At 42.6% G+C, this 17,622-nt stretch overlaps 1 protein-coding gene across 2 annotated transcripts in view; it reads right to left on the minus strand.

Annotated features, from left to right (window-relative positions):
• Positions 1–17,622, minus strand: part of ZZEF1 (zinc finger ZZ-type and EF-hand domain containing 1) — a 140,934-nt gene that overhangs the window by 3,766 nt on the left and 119,546 nt on the right. For both annotated transcript variants that reach the window (XM_044285185.1, XM_044285184.1), the window contains exons 48-54: positions 16,088–16,447; positions 11,050–11,193; positions 6,804–6,972; positions 6,095–6,193; positions 3,834–3,999; positions 3,411–3,561; positions 1,004–1,075 (exon numbers count right to left, since the gene is read on the minus strand). In XM_044285185.1, coding sequence (XP_044141120.1) covers positions 1,004–1,075; positions 3,411–3,561; positions 3,834–3,999; positions 6,095–6,193; positions 6,804–6,972; positions 11,050–11,193; positions 16,088–16,447 — 1,161 coding nt within the window. The remainder of the gene's footprint in view (positions 1–1,003; positions 1,076–3,410; positions 3,562–3,833; positions 4,000–6,094; positions 6,194–6,803; positions 6,973–11,049; positions 11,194–16,087; positions 16,448–17,622) is intronic.

The following is a 17,622-nucleotide window of genomic DNA, read 5'->3' on the forward strand; positions in this document are numbered from 1 at the left end:
GCACTGTGTAAACTTGAAGAGTAAGCAGCATTTGCACAAACGCTGTTTCCTCTTGAAACCGCTAATCATCAGGGGTGCCGGGAATCGGACCCCTGCCATTCAGATATTGATGATTTATTCTGAGGATTGGTCATCAATATGTACTGGCCCGCACAACCCCTTTAATATCCACATCAATGATGGGATCAACGACCACCTTTATACAGGGCAGTGCTTGGGTAGAATCATTCATGCCATCATGGCTCCATATAAAATGGACCTTAACACAGAGCATGGGGATCAACCTGGTCATGGATAACATCATAATTGTGGAGGGAGGACAATACTGTTGCCTATCTCTAATACAGGGGCACCCCAGCATCTGAAAATAGTGGATGCAAGCTCATGTGTCTGTCCCTGTGCCTGTTAGAGAACTTAACGTGGGCTTCACAAAAGTTCATCCCATGGCTGCGCCTCATTAAATAGGTTGTGTCTTAAGTTATTATATTATCCCCTAACCACAAGATACCTGAGGAGTCTGATTGCTGGGACCTCCACTAATCAGAAGAACAGGGGTTCAAGTTCCCTGGAAGGAATGGATCAGCAGTCTGAGCATGACCACTACTGCTTCATTCATTCTCTATCGGATAATGAACCGAGTGGCTCCAGTAAGGCTCTATTCACACGACCGTATGAATGAATACGCATACGTTCAGCAATTTTGCGGGTGCTGACCCATTCATTTCAAAGGGGCCCAAAAAAATGTGGACAGCATTTTCTATGATAGTGGCGGCATGTGCGATCTGTAAATTGCAGAACAAAAATGGGACCGTATCTGTGATCTGCCAAACACCACGGTCGTGTGAATGTAGCACAACCCCTTAACATTTAAACCTATTACAGAGAAATATTTAATTGTGGCAGGAGAATCAGAGTCTTCGCTTATCCAGACAGAGAAGAACCAAACAAATGTGTTTGACAAGAGTACAGCACTTCACGTAGAAAAACCCTCCAAAGAAGATACCTGTTCTGTGTACTCAGTGATTTGCTCATCTGTAGTTAAACTAATTAGATAATCCTCTAAGCAGCCCAGCGCCTGTAGTGACAAAACAGAAATAAGGAACGTCAATCTATAGGTGACAGCAAGCTGACAAAAGCCTCATTAGTGCATACTAAAGATACGAGGAGACAAAATCTAACAACTCAAGCCATACATCGTACATTAGAAATGTTAAGTAAGCCATGGAAGAGGTTTCTCGAACATCCAGGCACTTAGGTTAAAGAGCTTTTATTTACGAATATTTAAAAGCATGGACGTCAGACATCATACACTGTGTGAAGCCAAATCAGTTCCACGAATTCTCACTTATCAAGTTACCAATAACCAGCATTTGCTGGGAAGCTAGTTTAAAAATAACAACCAATACTACCGCTCCTGCGGTTGTCACTTGCCTGCCACAACAGAAAAGAAGATAAACAGAATTTTATAAAAAAAATATTGTGTTAAAGAGGATCTTTCACCACTCCTGACATCCCTGTTTTAATAGGTTTATGCATTTCCCAAGTAATAACGATTCTGGAGCATCTATTCTTATGTCTCTGTTGTGCAATTCCTTTATTATTTCTACTAGAAGTTATGCATGTATTGCTAGCAGTCTGCAGTAAGGGTACAGAGGGGTGGTAACTAGTTGGAGGGGTGTCCCTGAACAGTCTCACTCTAACAAGTTAGTGCTGCCATTTTCAGACTGTGCAGGGACACCCCCCAACTGGTTACCACCCCTCTGTACCCTTACTGCAGACTGCTGGCAATTCATTCATAACTTCTAGTAGGAGTAATAAAGGAATGGCACAACATACAAACATAGGAAAAGTTGCTCCAGAATTGTTATTACAGGGAGAATGCATGGAGCTATTAAAACAGTCATGTCAGTAGTGGTGACAGGTCCTCTTTAACACTGTTAGCACTAGTCTTACATTCATTTAGGCCTTAGTCACATGTCCGTGTACAATTTCTGTCCCTAAAAAAACGGTCTGTTCCTCGTACAGGAGGATGTTGTGCCAGTTTTTGTACTGCGTGTCTAGAAAATAGACCAAAGCAGTGCATGCCTCTGCAGCTCTGCTCATTTCCTCTAGACCAGGTGTGCTCAACCTGCGGCCCTCCAGCTGTTGTAAAACTACAACTCCCACAATGCCCTGCTGTAGCCTGTTCGGGCATGCTGGGAGTTGTAGTTTTGCAACAACTGGAGGGCCACAGGTTGAACATACCTGCTCTAGACCAACGGTCCAAGGAAAATATTGGCCCATATTTACTAATCCTAAAGATGGCTTCCGCTTAGACAGGCAGTCTAGACCTGCACCAGATTTGTTACATGGGCTCAGGCTGGATGATAAATCTGGCGCAGGGATACACAGTTTTCTCTGATATTGGTTGGTTTACTCCTTTCCCCACAAAACTCCCATCTTCTGCTAAACCACACTCACTTGTTGAGCATGTAGAAAAAAAAAAAGTGTAGAAACCCTACATGCCCCAAATTGTGTAGACAGATTTTTGGCGTAGACACATTAGTAACTCTGGGCCACTGAATTCAATGTCCGTGTGCAGTCCGTGGTGAACACAGAAAGATAATCAGACGTGTGAATACGGCTTTACTAATATATGGGGAACAAGATACTAGAATCTGGAGAGAGGGACTAAAGTCTCCGCCAGCATGCAGCTGAATTGGACATTTGGTAAAACCTCTAAAGAAAAGGTGTCCTAACATTTCTCATCTCTGACAAAACTTGCAATGATGCTGTGTGCCTAAGAGCAGCTTCGCCCAAATGTCATTTTTTGTTGGACCTAGGTACAGTTTACAACCCCTTCCCCCCATTCCCTTCATTCTGATCGTAGGAGCTCTTTATCTCCAATATTGGTGTTTTAGAGATTATTTCGATTAAAAGGAGTTTATCCCAGCACTGCCACCGATTAGCTGTTTGGAGAGGCCGTAGCTCTCCTGTGAATTGGCCCAGGCTCCAGTACAAGGCACAGCAGTTGTACAGTGAACAGCACTAGGCTTGGTATGCTGAGAAGAGGTTCTCAGCATACCAAGCATAGTGCTGTTCACTGTACAACTGCTGTGTTTTGTAGTACTGCAGCCTAGGCCAAATCACTTGAATGGGATTGAGCTGCAATTAGGCTATATGATTGATGAAAGTGATGTCATTGGCCTACAAAGAGGCCCTGGCACTCACTGCAGTAGCCGCTGCCTCTTCAAACAGGTAATCGGCAGGAATGCTGAGAGTCCTGAGGATAAGCCTTCAACTCGCAGAAAACCCCTTTAAAATGCTGCCTCGTGTACGCTTTATATCCCCAAGTTTGCAACTGCATGTAAACGTTCAAATATGTACAGTAAGTCTTACTACCCTCCTGGTTTTATTTAGGACATACTTACATTTGCACAGTTCTCTGCAAGGAAGAACAGTTCAGTGAGAGCTCTATGCAGTGGCAGAAGAACACCAGAGCTAAAGCCATCTTGACAAGCTACATTTTCCATGGATGTGAAAACTGCCCATAATGGCCTCAACAGCCTGAGGTCACAATCTCTAAACAGGGTAAAACAAATGAAGAAGAACACCAAGTAAGAGAATGATTTCACATTGGCACTAGGTATAGTACTGGAACACCTCCAGTGCAGGCTGGAGTTGGATCCCATCATCCCACCCTGCAGGTTACCGATATCTGTACAGTGGTAAAGGAGAAAAGCAGTAATTTTGCAGCATAAAAGTGGAGATGTATACAGTCTAACATATTAAATACCGTATGAGAATGGGTAAGGGCTTTTGAATGAAAATGATGCATTTGATAGTCTTCTCACCTCACACGACTAAGCTGTAAGATCTTTAATAGTAAGTGGATTGCTTTTAATCTCTGGTGGCCAGTCTGCCGGCACGCCACATCAACCTGCCACTCCCAGATACTGGACAGAGGAAGATGTCGGACAACTCTTTGGTCAGATAACATCTGTTTTAAAATTTCAAATCCTGGAACACATGATGCAGAGCCTTATGAGTCCAGCTACAAAGCAGCACATGCCATGCAGCTACAAAAGACACAACATAAAGATACTAAACCATCCAAAGATCATATCTATGAAATAAAACAAAAATGCAGGGAGATCTTCCCTTTGAAGTCATTGTGCAGCTCTGCTTAGTCTCCTTGGATATGAATAAATTGACAACTGGGCGTTACCATTCCCCCAGTCAGATGGGTGTCCCCCTACACAGTCTGGCACTGTCAGCACTAATGATAGTGTCAATGTGTGTAGCAACAGCCCTCTCCCCCACATCTAGTAACACTCAGTTGTCAATGTATTCATACATTTACGAAGGGAATAAAAGATGAATGGCCCAACACAGAGTTCCAAGAAAGGATGATCTGGAAGTGTTATTTTTTGAGAAATACAAGCATTTACTAAAAATAAAGAGTGCTGACAAGTCTTCTAAGGGCCCTTTCACACTTGCGTTGTCCGGATCCGGCATAGAGTTCCGTCGTCGGGGCTCTATGCAGGAAGAATCCTGATCAGGATTATTCTAATGCATTCTGAATGGAGAGAAATCCGTTCAGGATGCATCAGGATGTCTTCAGTTCCGGACCGGAACGTTTTTGGGCCAGAGAAAATACTGCAGCATGCTGCGCTTTTTGCTCCGGCCAAAAATCCTGAAGACTTGCCGCAAGGCCGGATCCAAAATTAATGCCCATTGAAAGGCATTGATCCGGATCCGGCCTTAAAGGGCTTCTGTCACCCCATTAAACCTTTTTTTTTTTTTTTCTTTACTAATAATCCCTACACTGCGATCTCATCATACATAAGCTAATTAATGATTTTCGTTCAGTAGAATTTGTTAAAAATCGATTTTTGAAATATGTAAATTACCTTGCTACCAGCAAGTAGGGCGGCTACTTGCTGGTAGCAGCCGCATCCTCCGATGGTAATGACGCCCCCTCTGCTTGTTGATTGACAGATCCCGTCCGCTGGCCCTTTCTCTGCTGGCCCTGCCTGTTTTGATTCAATATCTGGCGCCTGCGCCGCAGCCGTACCTCTCTTCAATCTGCGCAGGCGCACTGAGAGGCGGTCACTCGCTTGGCCGCTCGCTCCTCAATGCGCCTGCGCCGGGTGTAGATGTGACGTCATCGGCGCAGGCGCATTGAGGATGGAGCGGCCGAGCGAGTGGCCGCCTCTCAGTGCGCCTGCGCAGATTGAAGAGGGGTACGGCCGCGGCGCAGGCGCCAGATATTGAATCAAAACAGGCAGGGCCAGCAGAGAAAGGGCCAGCAGACGGGATCTGTCAATCAACAAGCAGAGGGGGCGTCATTACCATCGGAGGATGCGGCTGCTACCAGCAAGTAGCCGCCCTACTTGCTGGTAGCAAGGTAATTTACATATTTCAAAAATAGATTTTTAACAAATTCTACTGAACGAAAATCATTAATTAGCTTATGTATGATGAGATCGCAGTGTAGGGATTATTAGTAAAGAAAAAAAAAAAAAAAACGGTTTAATGGGGTGACAGAAGCCCTTTAAGCTAAACGTCGTTTCGGCGCATTGGCGGATCCGACGTTTAGCTTTTTTAGAGTGGTTACCATGGCTGCCGGGATGCTAAAGTCCTGGCAGCCATGGTAAAGTGTAGTGGGGAGCAGCATACTTACCGTCCGTGCGGCTCCCCGGGCGCTCCAGAGTGACGTCAGGGCACCCCAAGCGCATGGATCACGGCATCCATGCGCACGGGGCACTCTGACGTCATTCTGGAGCGCCCCGGGAGCCACACGGACTGTAAGTATACCGCTCCCCCGCTCCTACTATGGCAACCAGGACATTAATAGCGTCCTGGGTGCCATAGTAACACTGAACGCATTTTGAAGACTAATAAGCTGGGTGAGATTTAAGAAAAACAACTGCACTAAATTATGTCCCATTTGGATATCTTATAATATTACTATTATTAAGTGACAGATCTGCTTTAACAATTTATTGAAATTGCTTAAATACCGTAGTCCGTACAGGAAAATAATCTTGATATCTTTCAGTACACCAAAAGTAAGAAAGCTGAAGCACAAGTAAATGTGGAGTGTGCTAACCTGTCTGAAATCGTCCTCTATGTCCAGCGGCCACTGAAAACTTGTACCCCCATTCTGTACAGCTCATGTCAGATGTAAATCGATAGAACAAGGTATCTCCTGTAAGAAAACATGTAAAGAAAATGTAAGGGAATGTTCCTTCTGTACCACACCTCAAACTCTTACACAGCAACTCCTTTGATGAGTAAGTATGGTCACAATTTGACTCCATAATGACAACTAAAACATACAGGATCACAGATCTATAAAATGTTTTGCAACGAGACACTTTAATACATATGAATATACAGTATTTCAGCACGTTGGTGCATCTTAAGCCATGTCCCTGCCCTACTAAACTGATGCCCTCCTCTTGGAGCGAACCACAAAGAATTTTAAAAGTACATAATAGATGTAGTGCAAAGGATATATATGCCAGTTTTGTTGGTGCAAATAAAGCCAAAATTCTGGTGCATTTAGATTAGAAAACGTCCCCCCATGTGCTCAAAGTAGCAGTGGATGTGTCAGTAGGTCTGTCTAGTAGTACTTGATGTGTGACTTGCAGGTACATATGCTGCAGACAAATCTGCTCCATGCACCTAAATAGGGTTGGTTCTGCAACATATGCATCAGTTTCGTACTGCAGATGAATGGAGCTGAATTTCTGGCATAGAAATTTCTGCATCAAATCAGATGTGTGTAAACGTACCCTTATAAAACCTATACTCACCAGGAAGTTCAAAGTCTGTCCATCTTTTAGGTGGCCCACTAAAACTGTGCAGATCTTGTTTAAAGTCAGAGGAGCTTGAAATGACCAATTCATCACAACCTTCTTCTGTGTTACACAACGGGTCAAACTTGATTGATAGATAAATTGCACCAGGGATGTGTACTTTGTCCTAAAGAACAAGAATGGACATTTACTACATAAAATTTCCTGCACTTCAAAATTTGTAGAGTAACCACAATCAACAACAAGTAGTTCTAGGAACATTTCCTTTAAAGGAAGGCCATCAGCAGTTTTTTAAACTGCTGATAGCTATATATAGGAGAGAGAGAAAGCAGTGAAGAGATACCTAGAGTTATACTTGTATAGAGAAGGGTCGGCACTGCTGGATGGACGCGGTGCACGAGTCAGTGGGTAGACATCCCAATACTTGCAATAGAAGGAAAAAAGACCGGCACTCGCGATGATGATGAATGTTGCGTTTATTCAGTCACATATTATAAGCATATAGTGACGCGTTTCAGCACAACACGTGGTTTCATCAGACTATACAATACACCCCTATCACATCCCTTTTATACACAGAGGAAAGGAGGAGTAACAGAAAAAAAAAAAAAAAAAAAGAAGGAAATGACATCATGATATATAGCTCCGCCCACTTCAGGGCTGACACAGGTATAATAATGAAAGGTGCAATAAACCAAACAGATCAATGTACATACATTGATGAAACGGGTAATAACAATTCAGGAATCAAGTCCGCTGAAAGAGACAAATAAAATATATGTTATTATAATATAAATTCTTATGATGGGAATAATATAATCAAGAGACTAGGTGAAACTAGAAATATTGTACTCGCGATTGAGCCCCCTTGGATCCAAAGTTTGTAACAGATGGATCCAATAGGCCTCACGCTTGAGAAGCAAACTATTCCTGTCGCCACCGCGACGAGGTAAAGATACACTCTCGATCACTTGAAACCGCAACTGCGATATCGCATGACGCTTCTCATGAAAATGATATGGAAGGGGTAACAACAAGTTCTCAGTACGGATGGTGGACTTATGTTTACTTAGTCTATCTTTAATGCGCATTGAGGTTTCCCCTACATAGACCAAACCACACGGACATTTCAAAATATAAATGACATTTCTGCTGTCGCATGTGAACATGCCTTTAATAGGAATTTGTTCTCCAGAATGAGGGTGGGTGATGGTTGGACCTCTAATGACACTCGAACAGTTGTTACAATTTAAACAGGGAAATGTGTCCTGACGCGGAGTAGTCAGTGTGGTTTGTCTGACTATAGGTTTATTAGTGCCTATATCTGCTCTAATAATTTTATCGCGAATATTGTCCGCTCTTTTGAAACACATCATCGGAGAATTTTGAAATATCTCCATATGAGGATATGATCTGGACATGATGTGCCAATGCTTATTAATTATGCCCCTTATTCTCTGTGTCCAAGGATGGTACTTCACTATTAATGGAATACGTGGTGGTTTGGTAATCTTGTTTAATGTAGGGGATAGCCTCTATTAAGGAACTTTTTAGTCATCTCTTGCAACCTAATTTCACAGGTATCAGGATCAGTCACGATCCTTTTAACCGTTTGGTACTTTTCACAGTACCAAAGGGTTAAAAGGATCGTGACTGATCCTGATACCTGTGAAATTAGGTTGCAAGAGATGACTAAAAAGTTCCTTAATAGAGGCTATCCCCTACATTTATTACAATCTCAAAAGAATAAGTTAGATCAACCGCAGGGACAGAAGATTACCAAACCACCACGTATTCCATTAATAGTGAAGTACCATCCTTGGACACAGAGAATAAGGGGCATAATTAATAAGCATTGGCACATCATGTCCAGATCATATCCTCATATGGAGATATTTCAAAATTCTCCGATGATGTGTTTCAAAAGAGCGGACAATATTCGCGATAAAATTATTAGAGCAGATATAGGCACTAATAAACCTATAGTCAGACAAACCACACTGACTACTCCGCGTCAGGACACATTTCCCTGTTTAAATTGTAACAACTGTTCGAGTGTCATTAGAGGTCCAACCATCACCCACCCTCATTCTGGAGAACAAATTCCTATTAAAGGCATGTTCACATGCGACAGCAGAAATGTCATTTATATTTTGAAATGTCCGTGCGGTTTGGTCTATGTAGGGGAAACCTCAATGCGCATTAAAGATAGACTAAGTAAACATAAGTCCACCATCCGTACTGAGAACTTGTTGTTACCCCTTCCATATCATTTTCATGAGAAGCGTCATGCGATATCGCAGTTGCGGTTTCAAGTGATCGAGAGTGTATCTTTACCTCGTCGCGGTGGCGACAGGAATAGTTTGCTTCTCAAGCGTGAGGCCTATTGGATCCATCGGTTACAAACTTTGGATCCAAGGGGGCTCAATCGCGAGTACAATATTTCTAGTTTCACCTAGTCTCTTGATTATATTATTCCCATCATAAGAATTTATATTATAATAACATATATTTTATTTGTCTCTTTCAGCGGACTTGATTCCTGAATTGTTATTACCCGTTTCATTGTTTCATCAATGTATGTACATTGATCTGTTTGGTTTATTGCACCTTTCATTATTATACCTGTGTCAGCCCTGAAGTGGGCGGAGCTATATATCATGATGTCATTTCCTTTTTTTTTTCTTTCTTTTTTTCTGTTACTCCTCCTTTCCTCTGTGTATAAAAGGGATGTGATAGGGGTGTATTGTATAGTCTGATGAAAGCACGTGTTGTGCTGAAACGCGTCACTATATGCTTATAATATGTGACTGAATAAACGCAACATTCATCATCATCGCGAGTGCCGGTCTTTTTTCCTTCTATTATACCTAGAGTTATAGTCATATAGGTTTTCTGACCAAGAAATCAAAGTTTTAATTTCGTGGCACCAAGGATGTATGAGTTACAGAGACGGTCATGTTCCACGCACTAGGCATTCTGCGCTGGGCACGTGCCATTCGCTTTGCTCTGAGTGACAGCTGTAGCGGTCTTTGGATTACACACTAGAGGCCGTTACTCAGAGCAGAGGGGAGCGCCTGCACAGAGTGAATTTACAATTCTTTACTACCACCACTAAATGTGAACAGGTGTTGCATTTAAAAAAAAAAATATTGTTGAATGAATATTGTACGCAAATGAGGGCAAAGATGGAGCATGTAGTCAACAAACATGGCTGCATATGGACATCCATGTGGTGTCTTCTTCTCTGGACACATTCACTTGAATAAATGAGTCTCAGACAAGAAAAAGACAAGAACGGTGCATGCTCAATGTACCAACAGTGCAAAATGACGTCTGAATTGCACTAATTACTCTAGTGGGTCTGTGTACTATGCAGGTCCAGTTCAGATAGCTCATGGATGGAAAAAAAGACAGTCTCAATCAGCCTTAAAGGGGTAGTGCATTTGTATGAAACAGACATAATTATATTATAATACTAATAGAAAGATGTTTCCAATTTGAGCTCCATCTCCCCTTTCTTACTCACTGATCCAGCATGACATTCCGTCTGCCAACTGTTAGACTTCCTAAACTTTAACCTCGCCCCTTAGACAGAGCATGCCCATCCTTTGAAGTTATGGATAGCTTAAGCGCAGTGCACAAATGGCAGAAAGGCTGTCACACCATAGAAACCCTGCTCCGCTCAGACAGAGCGTGATGTGGCTCAGAGCAAGTGCCTGCTAGCTTCAGCAGCATAGCCACAGCGTTCACTGAGCACTGCTGTCAACGTGTCTCAAGAAACCGAGACAGAATCACCTGAGACACGCTGATAGCAGTGTAACACTGAACTCTGCGTGCCTCATGTGGCAAGACATCCCATCTGCCGACTAGCCAACTAGCAGTCACCTAACTAAATTTAAAGCGCAGCAAGGTTCATCTATGAGAGCGGAGTGGAGGAAGTCACGTGATTGGCTGACGGCACATCATGCTGCATCAGTGTGCGCTAGGTAGTCACAGTCACTGGTCAGAAAGGGGAGTTGGAGCCCAAACGGGAAACACTATTACTAGTAAGTGAATTGTTTATGATAACATAATTATCTGTATATTATTTTAAATGACTGCACAACCCCTTTAAGAGTGAAGTCAAGGCAAAAAAATATCTTGTGACAGGTTATATACAGATATGAAAAGATTATTCGGGTGGAAACAGGATACAAACAAACAGTCTTGAGAAACAGAAAAACATTGATTAGCTTTGTACCTCAAAACTTGTATTATTATTGTAGGGGTGTTTGGATTCTCGGACTTGCACTGCGATTCCAGGCTCCTCCATGAACTGACAAGCTGTAAGTGCTACTGTGCCAAGCATACTTTCATTGCAGCTGCCAAGAACCTTCTGCAAGATCTAGACGAAAATGAAATCATGCTTTCAAATAGATGAAATAATGGCATTTATCATGTAGAGAAAGTTAATACAAGGCACTTACTAATGTATAGTGATTGTCCATTTGCTGGCTTCATTAATTTTTCCATCACATTATATATTTTTCATTTCCAGGAGTTACAACCCTATTAAGCTGACAGCCCTACTGTTACATTTCACTATTACATGTCAGATAACCCCTTCAAAGGATATGTACACCTTTGGGGGCAATTATTTTTATTAGTGCATTGTACTCACGAACGAGCATCCCTAGTATCGCCGGGGAGCGAGGTAAGTACTATCTTAGGACTCTTTCACATCTGCGTTCTTTTCTTCCGGCATAGAGTTCCGTCGTCGGGGCTCTATGCCGGAAGAATACTGATCAGGATTATCCTAATGCATTCTGAATGGACAGTCCGTCCTTCAGGATGCATCAGGATGTCTTCCATTCCGGAACGGAACGTTTTTTGGCCGCAGCAAATAGCGCAGCATGCTGCGCTTTTTGCTCCGGCCAAAAATCCGGAACACTTGCCGCAAGGCCGGATCCGGAATGAATGCCCATTGAAAGGCATTGATCCGCATCCGGCCTTAAGCTAAACGTCGTTTCGGCGCATTGCCGGATGCGACGTTTAGCTTTTTCTCAATGGTTACCATGGCTGCCGGGACGCTAAAGTCCTGGCAGCCATGGTAAAGTGTAGTGGGAAGCGGGGCAGCAGCATACTTACCATCCGTGCGGCTCCCGGGGTGCTCCAGAGTGACGTCAGGGCGCCCCAAGCGCATGGATGACGTGATCGCATGGATCACATGATCCATGCGCATGGGGCGCTCTGACGTCATTCTGGAGCACCCCGGGAGCCGCACGGACGGTATACCGCTCCCCACTACTACTATGGCAACCAGGACTTTAATAGCGTCCTGGCTGCCATAGTAACACTGAAAGCAAAGCATTTTGAAGACGGATCCGTCTTCAAATGCTTTCAGTACACTTGCGTTTTTCCGGATCCGGCGTGTAATTCCGGCAAGTGGAGTACACGCCGGATCCGGACAGCGCCAGTGTGAACGAGGCCTTAAGTTATATTCTTATCAGTTTGATAAGAGTTTAGCTATAATGAGTGTTCATAAGCACAGGAGATCAGAGTTAAGGCTTCATATGAGCCAACAGCTGATGGAACTTAGGAGGGACAGTATGCAAATAGACTGATTTTTAACTGCATGTATTACAAAAACTGCAGATTTTTTTTTAAAATAAAGACCGATTGAAAATAAAGCCCCAAATAAGTAGTATGCAATCATAAAAAATTGTTGCCCCAATGGTGTCCATAGCCTTTAAAGGGGTATTCCCATCTCAGACAATAGGGGAATATCGCTAGGATATGCCCCTAGGTGCAGGTCCCATTGAGAACGAATCCCTGAAAGTTGTAGAGGGCACACTGTGCATGTGCAACTGCCCTCCCTTCATTTCTATGGGGCTGCCGAAAATAGCCAAGCACTGGCTCGGCTATTTCCATCGGCCCCATAGAAATAAATGGGAGCAGTGGCCGCGGAAGAGCGGTGTGCTCCCATTCACTTCTGTGGGGAGAGCAATTGGCGGTGGCCAGACCCCGGCCACCACATTTCCCGCTTCGTTCTCGGTATAGGTGTGGATCCTAGCGATAAGCCCCCATTGTCTGAGATGGGAATACCCCTTTAACGATTTTATTTGAAAAGTAATGCTTCAAACAGAAGGCAAAAAATATATAAAGATTTCTGAAGAATGTGCAGTTCTTCGGTGCTGTAAAGCTTGTAACACCTACCTAGTGCTTGAATTATATTGTTAACGCCTTAACATGAAACTTTTAATGATAAAATAGGAATCAAAAGGATAAAGAGGGTGTTTGAGCAGAAGTTTCTTGGTGTATGGGGCCTATCTCATAATTCTAGGAAAAATTCTAAGAGAAGAACAAAAGACTAAATGCATCATGGCATAATAATAATAATGTGTCAGAAGACGATGGAACGCCTAGTAATAAAGACCCCGTCTTTATATTACCATTACATAAAATGCACCATATCTTTCCTAATTATCACAGAGAAGCTGGAAATTATTTGCTCTATGATAAAGGTCTGGTCTCCTTTACACAGACAATATTATTAAGCCTGCCACAGATGATGGTTTAGTCCGTATAGAAAATACCTATGCTGCAATGCATATGGACGATATTTGAACTATAACTAATTACTGTAACTGTAAAAACACATTGAAGAATACATCTGATGATTTCTGACAACAGTGGTAAACCGGATGTTCTAGGTGAACATACAGTAAAGCATTCATATAATGTTGTGACTTGGGCCCTGTTCACATCTGTGTTTTGGGTTTTATGCTTGCCAAAGTGTTCCCTGTCCTCTAAATCAATCTTCAATGGAGATTTATATATATATATATATATATATATATATATATATATATATATATATATATACACAGACGTGGACAAAATTGTTGGTACCCTTTGGTCAATGAAAGAAAAAGTCACAATGGTCACAGAAATAACTTTAATCTGACAAAAGTAATAATAAATTAAAATTCTATAAATGTTAACCAATGAAAGTCAGACATTGTTTTTCAACCATGCTTCAACAGAATTATGTAAAAAAATAAACTCATGAAACAGGCATGGACAAAAATGATGGTACCCCTAACTTAATATTTTGTTGCGCAACCTTTTGAGGCAATCACTGCAATCAAACGCTTCCTGTAACTGTCAATGAGACATCTGCACCTCTCAGCAGGTATTTTGGCCCACTCCTCATGAGCAAACTGCTCCAGTTGTGTCCGGTTTGAAGGGTGCCTTTTCCAGACTGCATGTTTCAGCTCCTTCCAAAGATGCTCAATAGGATTGAGGTCAGGGCTCATAGAAGGCCACTTTAGAATAGTCAAATTTTTTCCTCTTAGCCATTCTTGGGTGTTTTTAGCGGTGTGTTTTGGGTCATTGTCCTGTTGCAAGACCCATGACCTGCGACTGAGACCAAGCTTTCTGACACTGGCTAGTACATTTCTCTCTAGAATTCCTTGATAGTCTTGAGATTTCATTGTACCCTGCACAGATTCAAGACACCCTGTGCCAGACGCAGCAAAGCAGCCCCAGAACATAACAGAGCCTCCTCCATGTTTCACAGTAGGGACAGTGTTCTTTTCTTGATATGCTTCATTTTTTCGTCTGTGAACATACAGCTGATGTGCCTTGGCAAAAACTTCGATTTTTGTCTCATCTGTCCACAGGACATTCTCCCAGAAGCTTTGTGGCTTGTCAACATGTAGTTTGGCATATTCCAGTCTTGCTTTTTTATGATTCGTTTTCAACAATGGTGTCCTCCTTGGTCGTCTCCCATGTAGTCCACTTTGGCTCAAACAACGACGGATGGTGCGATCTGACACTGATGTTCCTTGAGCATGAAGTTCACCTTGAATCTCTTTAGAAGTCTTTCTAGGCTCTTTTGTTACCATTCGGATTATCCGTCTCTTAGATTTGTCATCAATTTTCCTCCTGCGGCCACGTCCAGGGAGGTTGGCTACAGTCCCATGGATCTTAAACTTATGAATAATATGTGCAACTGTACTCACAGGAACATCTAGTTGCTTGGAGATGGTCTTATAGCCTTTACCTTTAACATGCTTGTCTATAATTTTCTTTCTGATCTCTTGAGACAGCTCTTTCCTTTGCTTCCTCTGGTCCATGTCGAGTGTGGTACACACCATATCACCAAACAACACAGTGATTACCTGGAGCCATATATATAGGCCCAATGGCTGATTACAAGGTTGTAGACACCTGTGATGCTAATTAGTGGACACACCTTGAATTAACATGTCCCTTTGGTCACATTATGTTCTGTGTTTTCTAGGGGTACCATCATTTTTGTCCATGCCTGTTTCATGAGTTTATTTTTTTACATAATTCTGTTGAAGCATGGTTGAAAAACAATGTCTGACTTTCATTGGTTAACATTTATAGAATTTTAATTTATTATTACTTTTGTCAGATTAAAGTTATTTCTGTGACCATTGTGACTTTTTCTTTCATTGACCAAAGGGTACCAACAATTTTGTCCACGTCTGTATATATATATATATATATATATATATATATACTGTTACTGCTGTCAACAGGGCGAGTCTTTACACAGTCTGACACCGGCAGCACTGATTGGACACACCACATGCACGTATTGACAAGGGGACTGAACAGCCAATTATTAATATATGCATACATTTCCAGAAATATTAACAGGCGAACAGCACAATGCAGTCTGAAGAAATGGTGCTCCAGCATTTTTTTTTTTCAAGAAGAATACAGGTATTTACTAGAAGTGACAGGTCAGACGATCGGCTAGATCCTCGATAAGTATAGGGTGGAGTCAAAGAAAACTAAAAGTTCTCCTCAGGGCAGAATCCCCGAATATGGCATTTCCATTAACTTTATGACCGATGAATATTCAGGGGCTTACGTACAGACATAAATCACAGTAAGGCTCCATTCACACGCCCGCATCCGTTCCGCAATTGTGCGGAACGGAGGCAGACCCATTCATTCTCTATAAGAACGGAATGGATGTGGACAGTGTGCTGTCCGCATCGGCATTTCCGGAGCGCGCCGCCGATCTTCTGGTCCGCGGCTCCAGCGGACAAGAATAGGCATTTTCTATTAAGTGCCGGCGGACGTGTGAATGGACCCTAATCATACTAACCAAAAAACAGTCAGAGCACAGTTTTCCCTTTCTAAATGGGACAGGGATAATTAAAGAAAAATGTGCATGTACTGCTAATCAGCTTTCATGTTCATCATGATGTCCAGGTCTACAGCATAACTACAAGATGTTTGGCGACTTGTATTACCTTCTCCCACAGCTGCTTTTCTTCTAGGTGCATCAGCATGTTTAAGATATAGGTGATATGTGCAGGACCACTTAGCTCCAGGATGTCTTCATTCAAGGGAACACCATCGGGCCATTCCGCCAGCAGGGATGCCAGAACATGGCGAGCGTATATCACAGTTGTAGCCTCGTTCACATGGTACAAGTAATCCCGCACTGCTATTTTGCTGTGCGAGTCCAGCTCCTTCTGGAGAAGAATGGAGCTCTTGGTGCGCCGTTGCTTGGAATACCTGAGCTGAAGTTCACTTTCACTGGTTAGAATAAGTTTTTGAGTGACTGGGTTGGTCTCCTCTGTGGCTTTTTCACACTGCATAGGTTTGAGCTGAAAAATAGATAGTTTCAGGCTTTACAAGAGCCGTACTGTTTCTCATTCCAGAAATGTGTAGGTTTTTTAAAATTGCAGATGTGGGAAGAAAAGCTTTTTACACACCGTTTCTAGATACAAGAAATCTAATCAGCATTACTTTAGTGAAAGTGTACCAGCCATTTCCGGTGACTTTTCCTGAATAAGCTCTCATGTGTGTACATCAGGAATAATCCTAATCTGGCCATTGCATGTATCCTGCATTTTTCACCAATTTTCACCTCCACAATCCACCTTCAATTGTCAGTTTTCCTTCAGCTGACGGGTGGAGACTAGCTGTTATTAGGTTTCCCCTACACTGCATTCAGAGAAGAGGAGATCCTGCTCGCCTATCTCTCTGTTGCTCCTATTTAGAATCAGAAGCAACATGAAAGGCATTATAAAGTCAGATCTAGTAATATAGCTGCGAACCGGGGTGAGATAGAACAAACACTACATGCTGCGGAAGCTTCTGTGTGTGTGTATGTTCCTTTGTAGCCCTTACAGCGGCAGACTCCTTTTCCATAGATTTCAATAGGTAACCTGATCTCTCAGTGAGCTGATCGTGCTTCTCTCCTGTTAAGGCCTCATGCACACGACCGTTCCGTTATTTGCGGTCCGCAAAACACGGAAGCCGCCCGTGTGCCTTCCGCAATTTGCGGAATGGAACATGCGGCCCATTGTAAAAATGCCTATTCTTGTCCGTAAAATGGACAAGAATAGGACACTTTGTTTTGCAGCCCCATTGAAGTGAATGGGTCCGCACCCGAGCTGCAAAAACTGCGGCTCGGATTTGGACCACAACAACGGTCGTAAACATGAGGCCTAAGACAGACTTCAGCTGTAAATTAAGTGTGAATGATCAGTATAGGATGGAGGAAAGAAGCATTTTTCTCTAATAAGATATAATACAAGGTTTCTGATATATATCCTTGTGCAATTGATTTATCCAAAGTTTGTTGAAAGCACTGTTAAGGCCTCATGCACACGGCCCTTGTGGGGCTGTTCTGTGCATTGGGGACCGCAATTTAGAAAAATCTAAGATCTAAAGACATATGTACAGAGTGAAATATAATGGTGAACAGGGTGTACTGAGTATTTCCACTAAATCTTACCCCATGAGAGTTATTACTATTGATTTTTAAATTATAACA

Source organism: Bufo gargarizans, chromosome 3, assembly GCF_014858855.1.
Source record: "Bufo gargarizans isolate SCDJY-AF-19 chromosome 3, ASM1485885v1, whole genome shotgun sequence".
Taxonomy (NCBI): domain Eukaryota; kingdom Metazoa; phylum Chordata; class Amphibia; order Anura; family Bufonidae; genus Bufo; species Bufo gargarizans.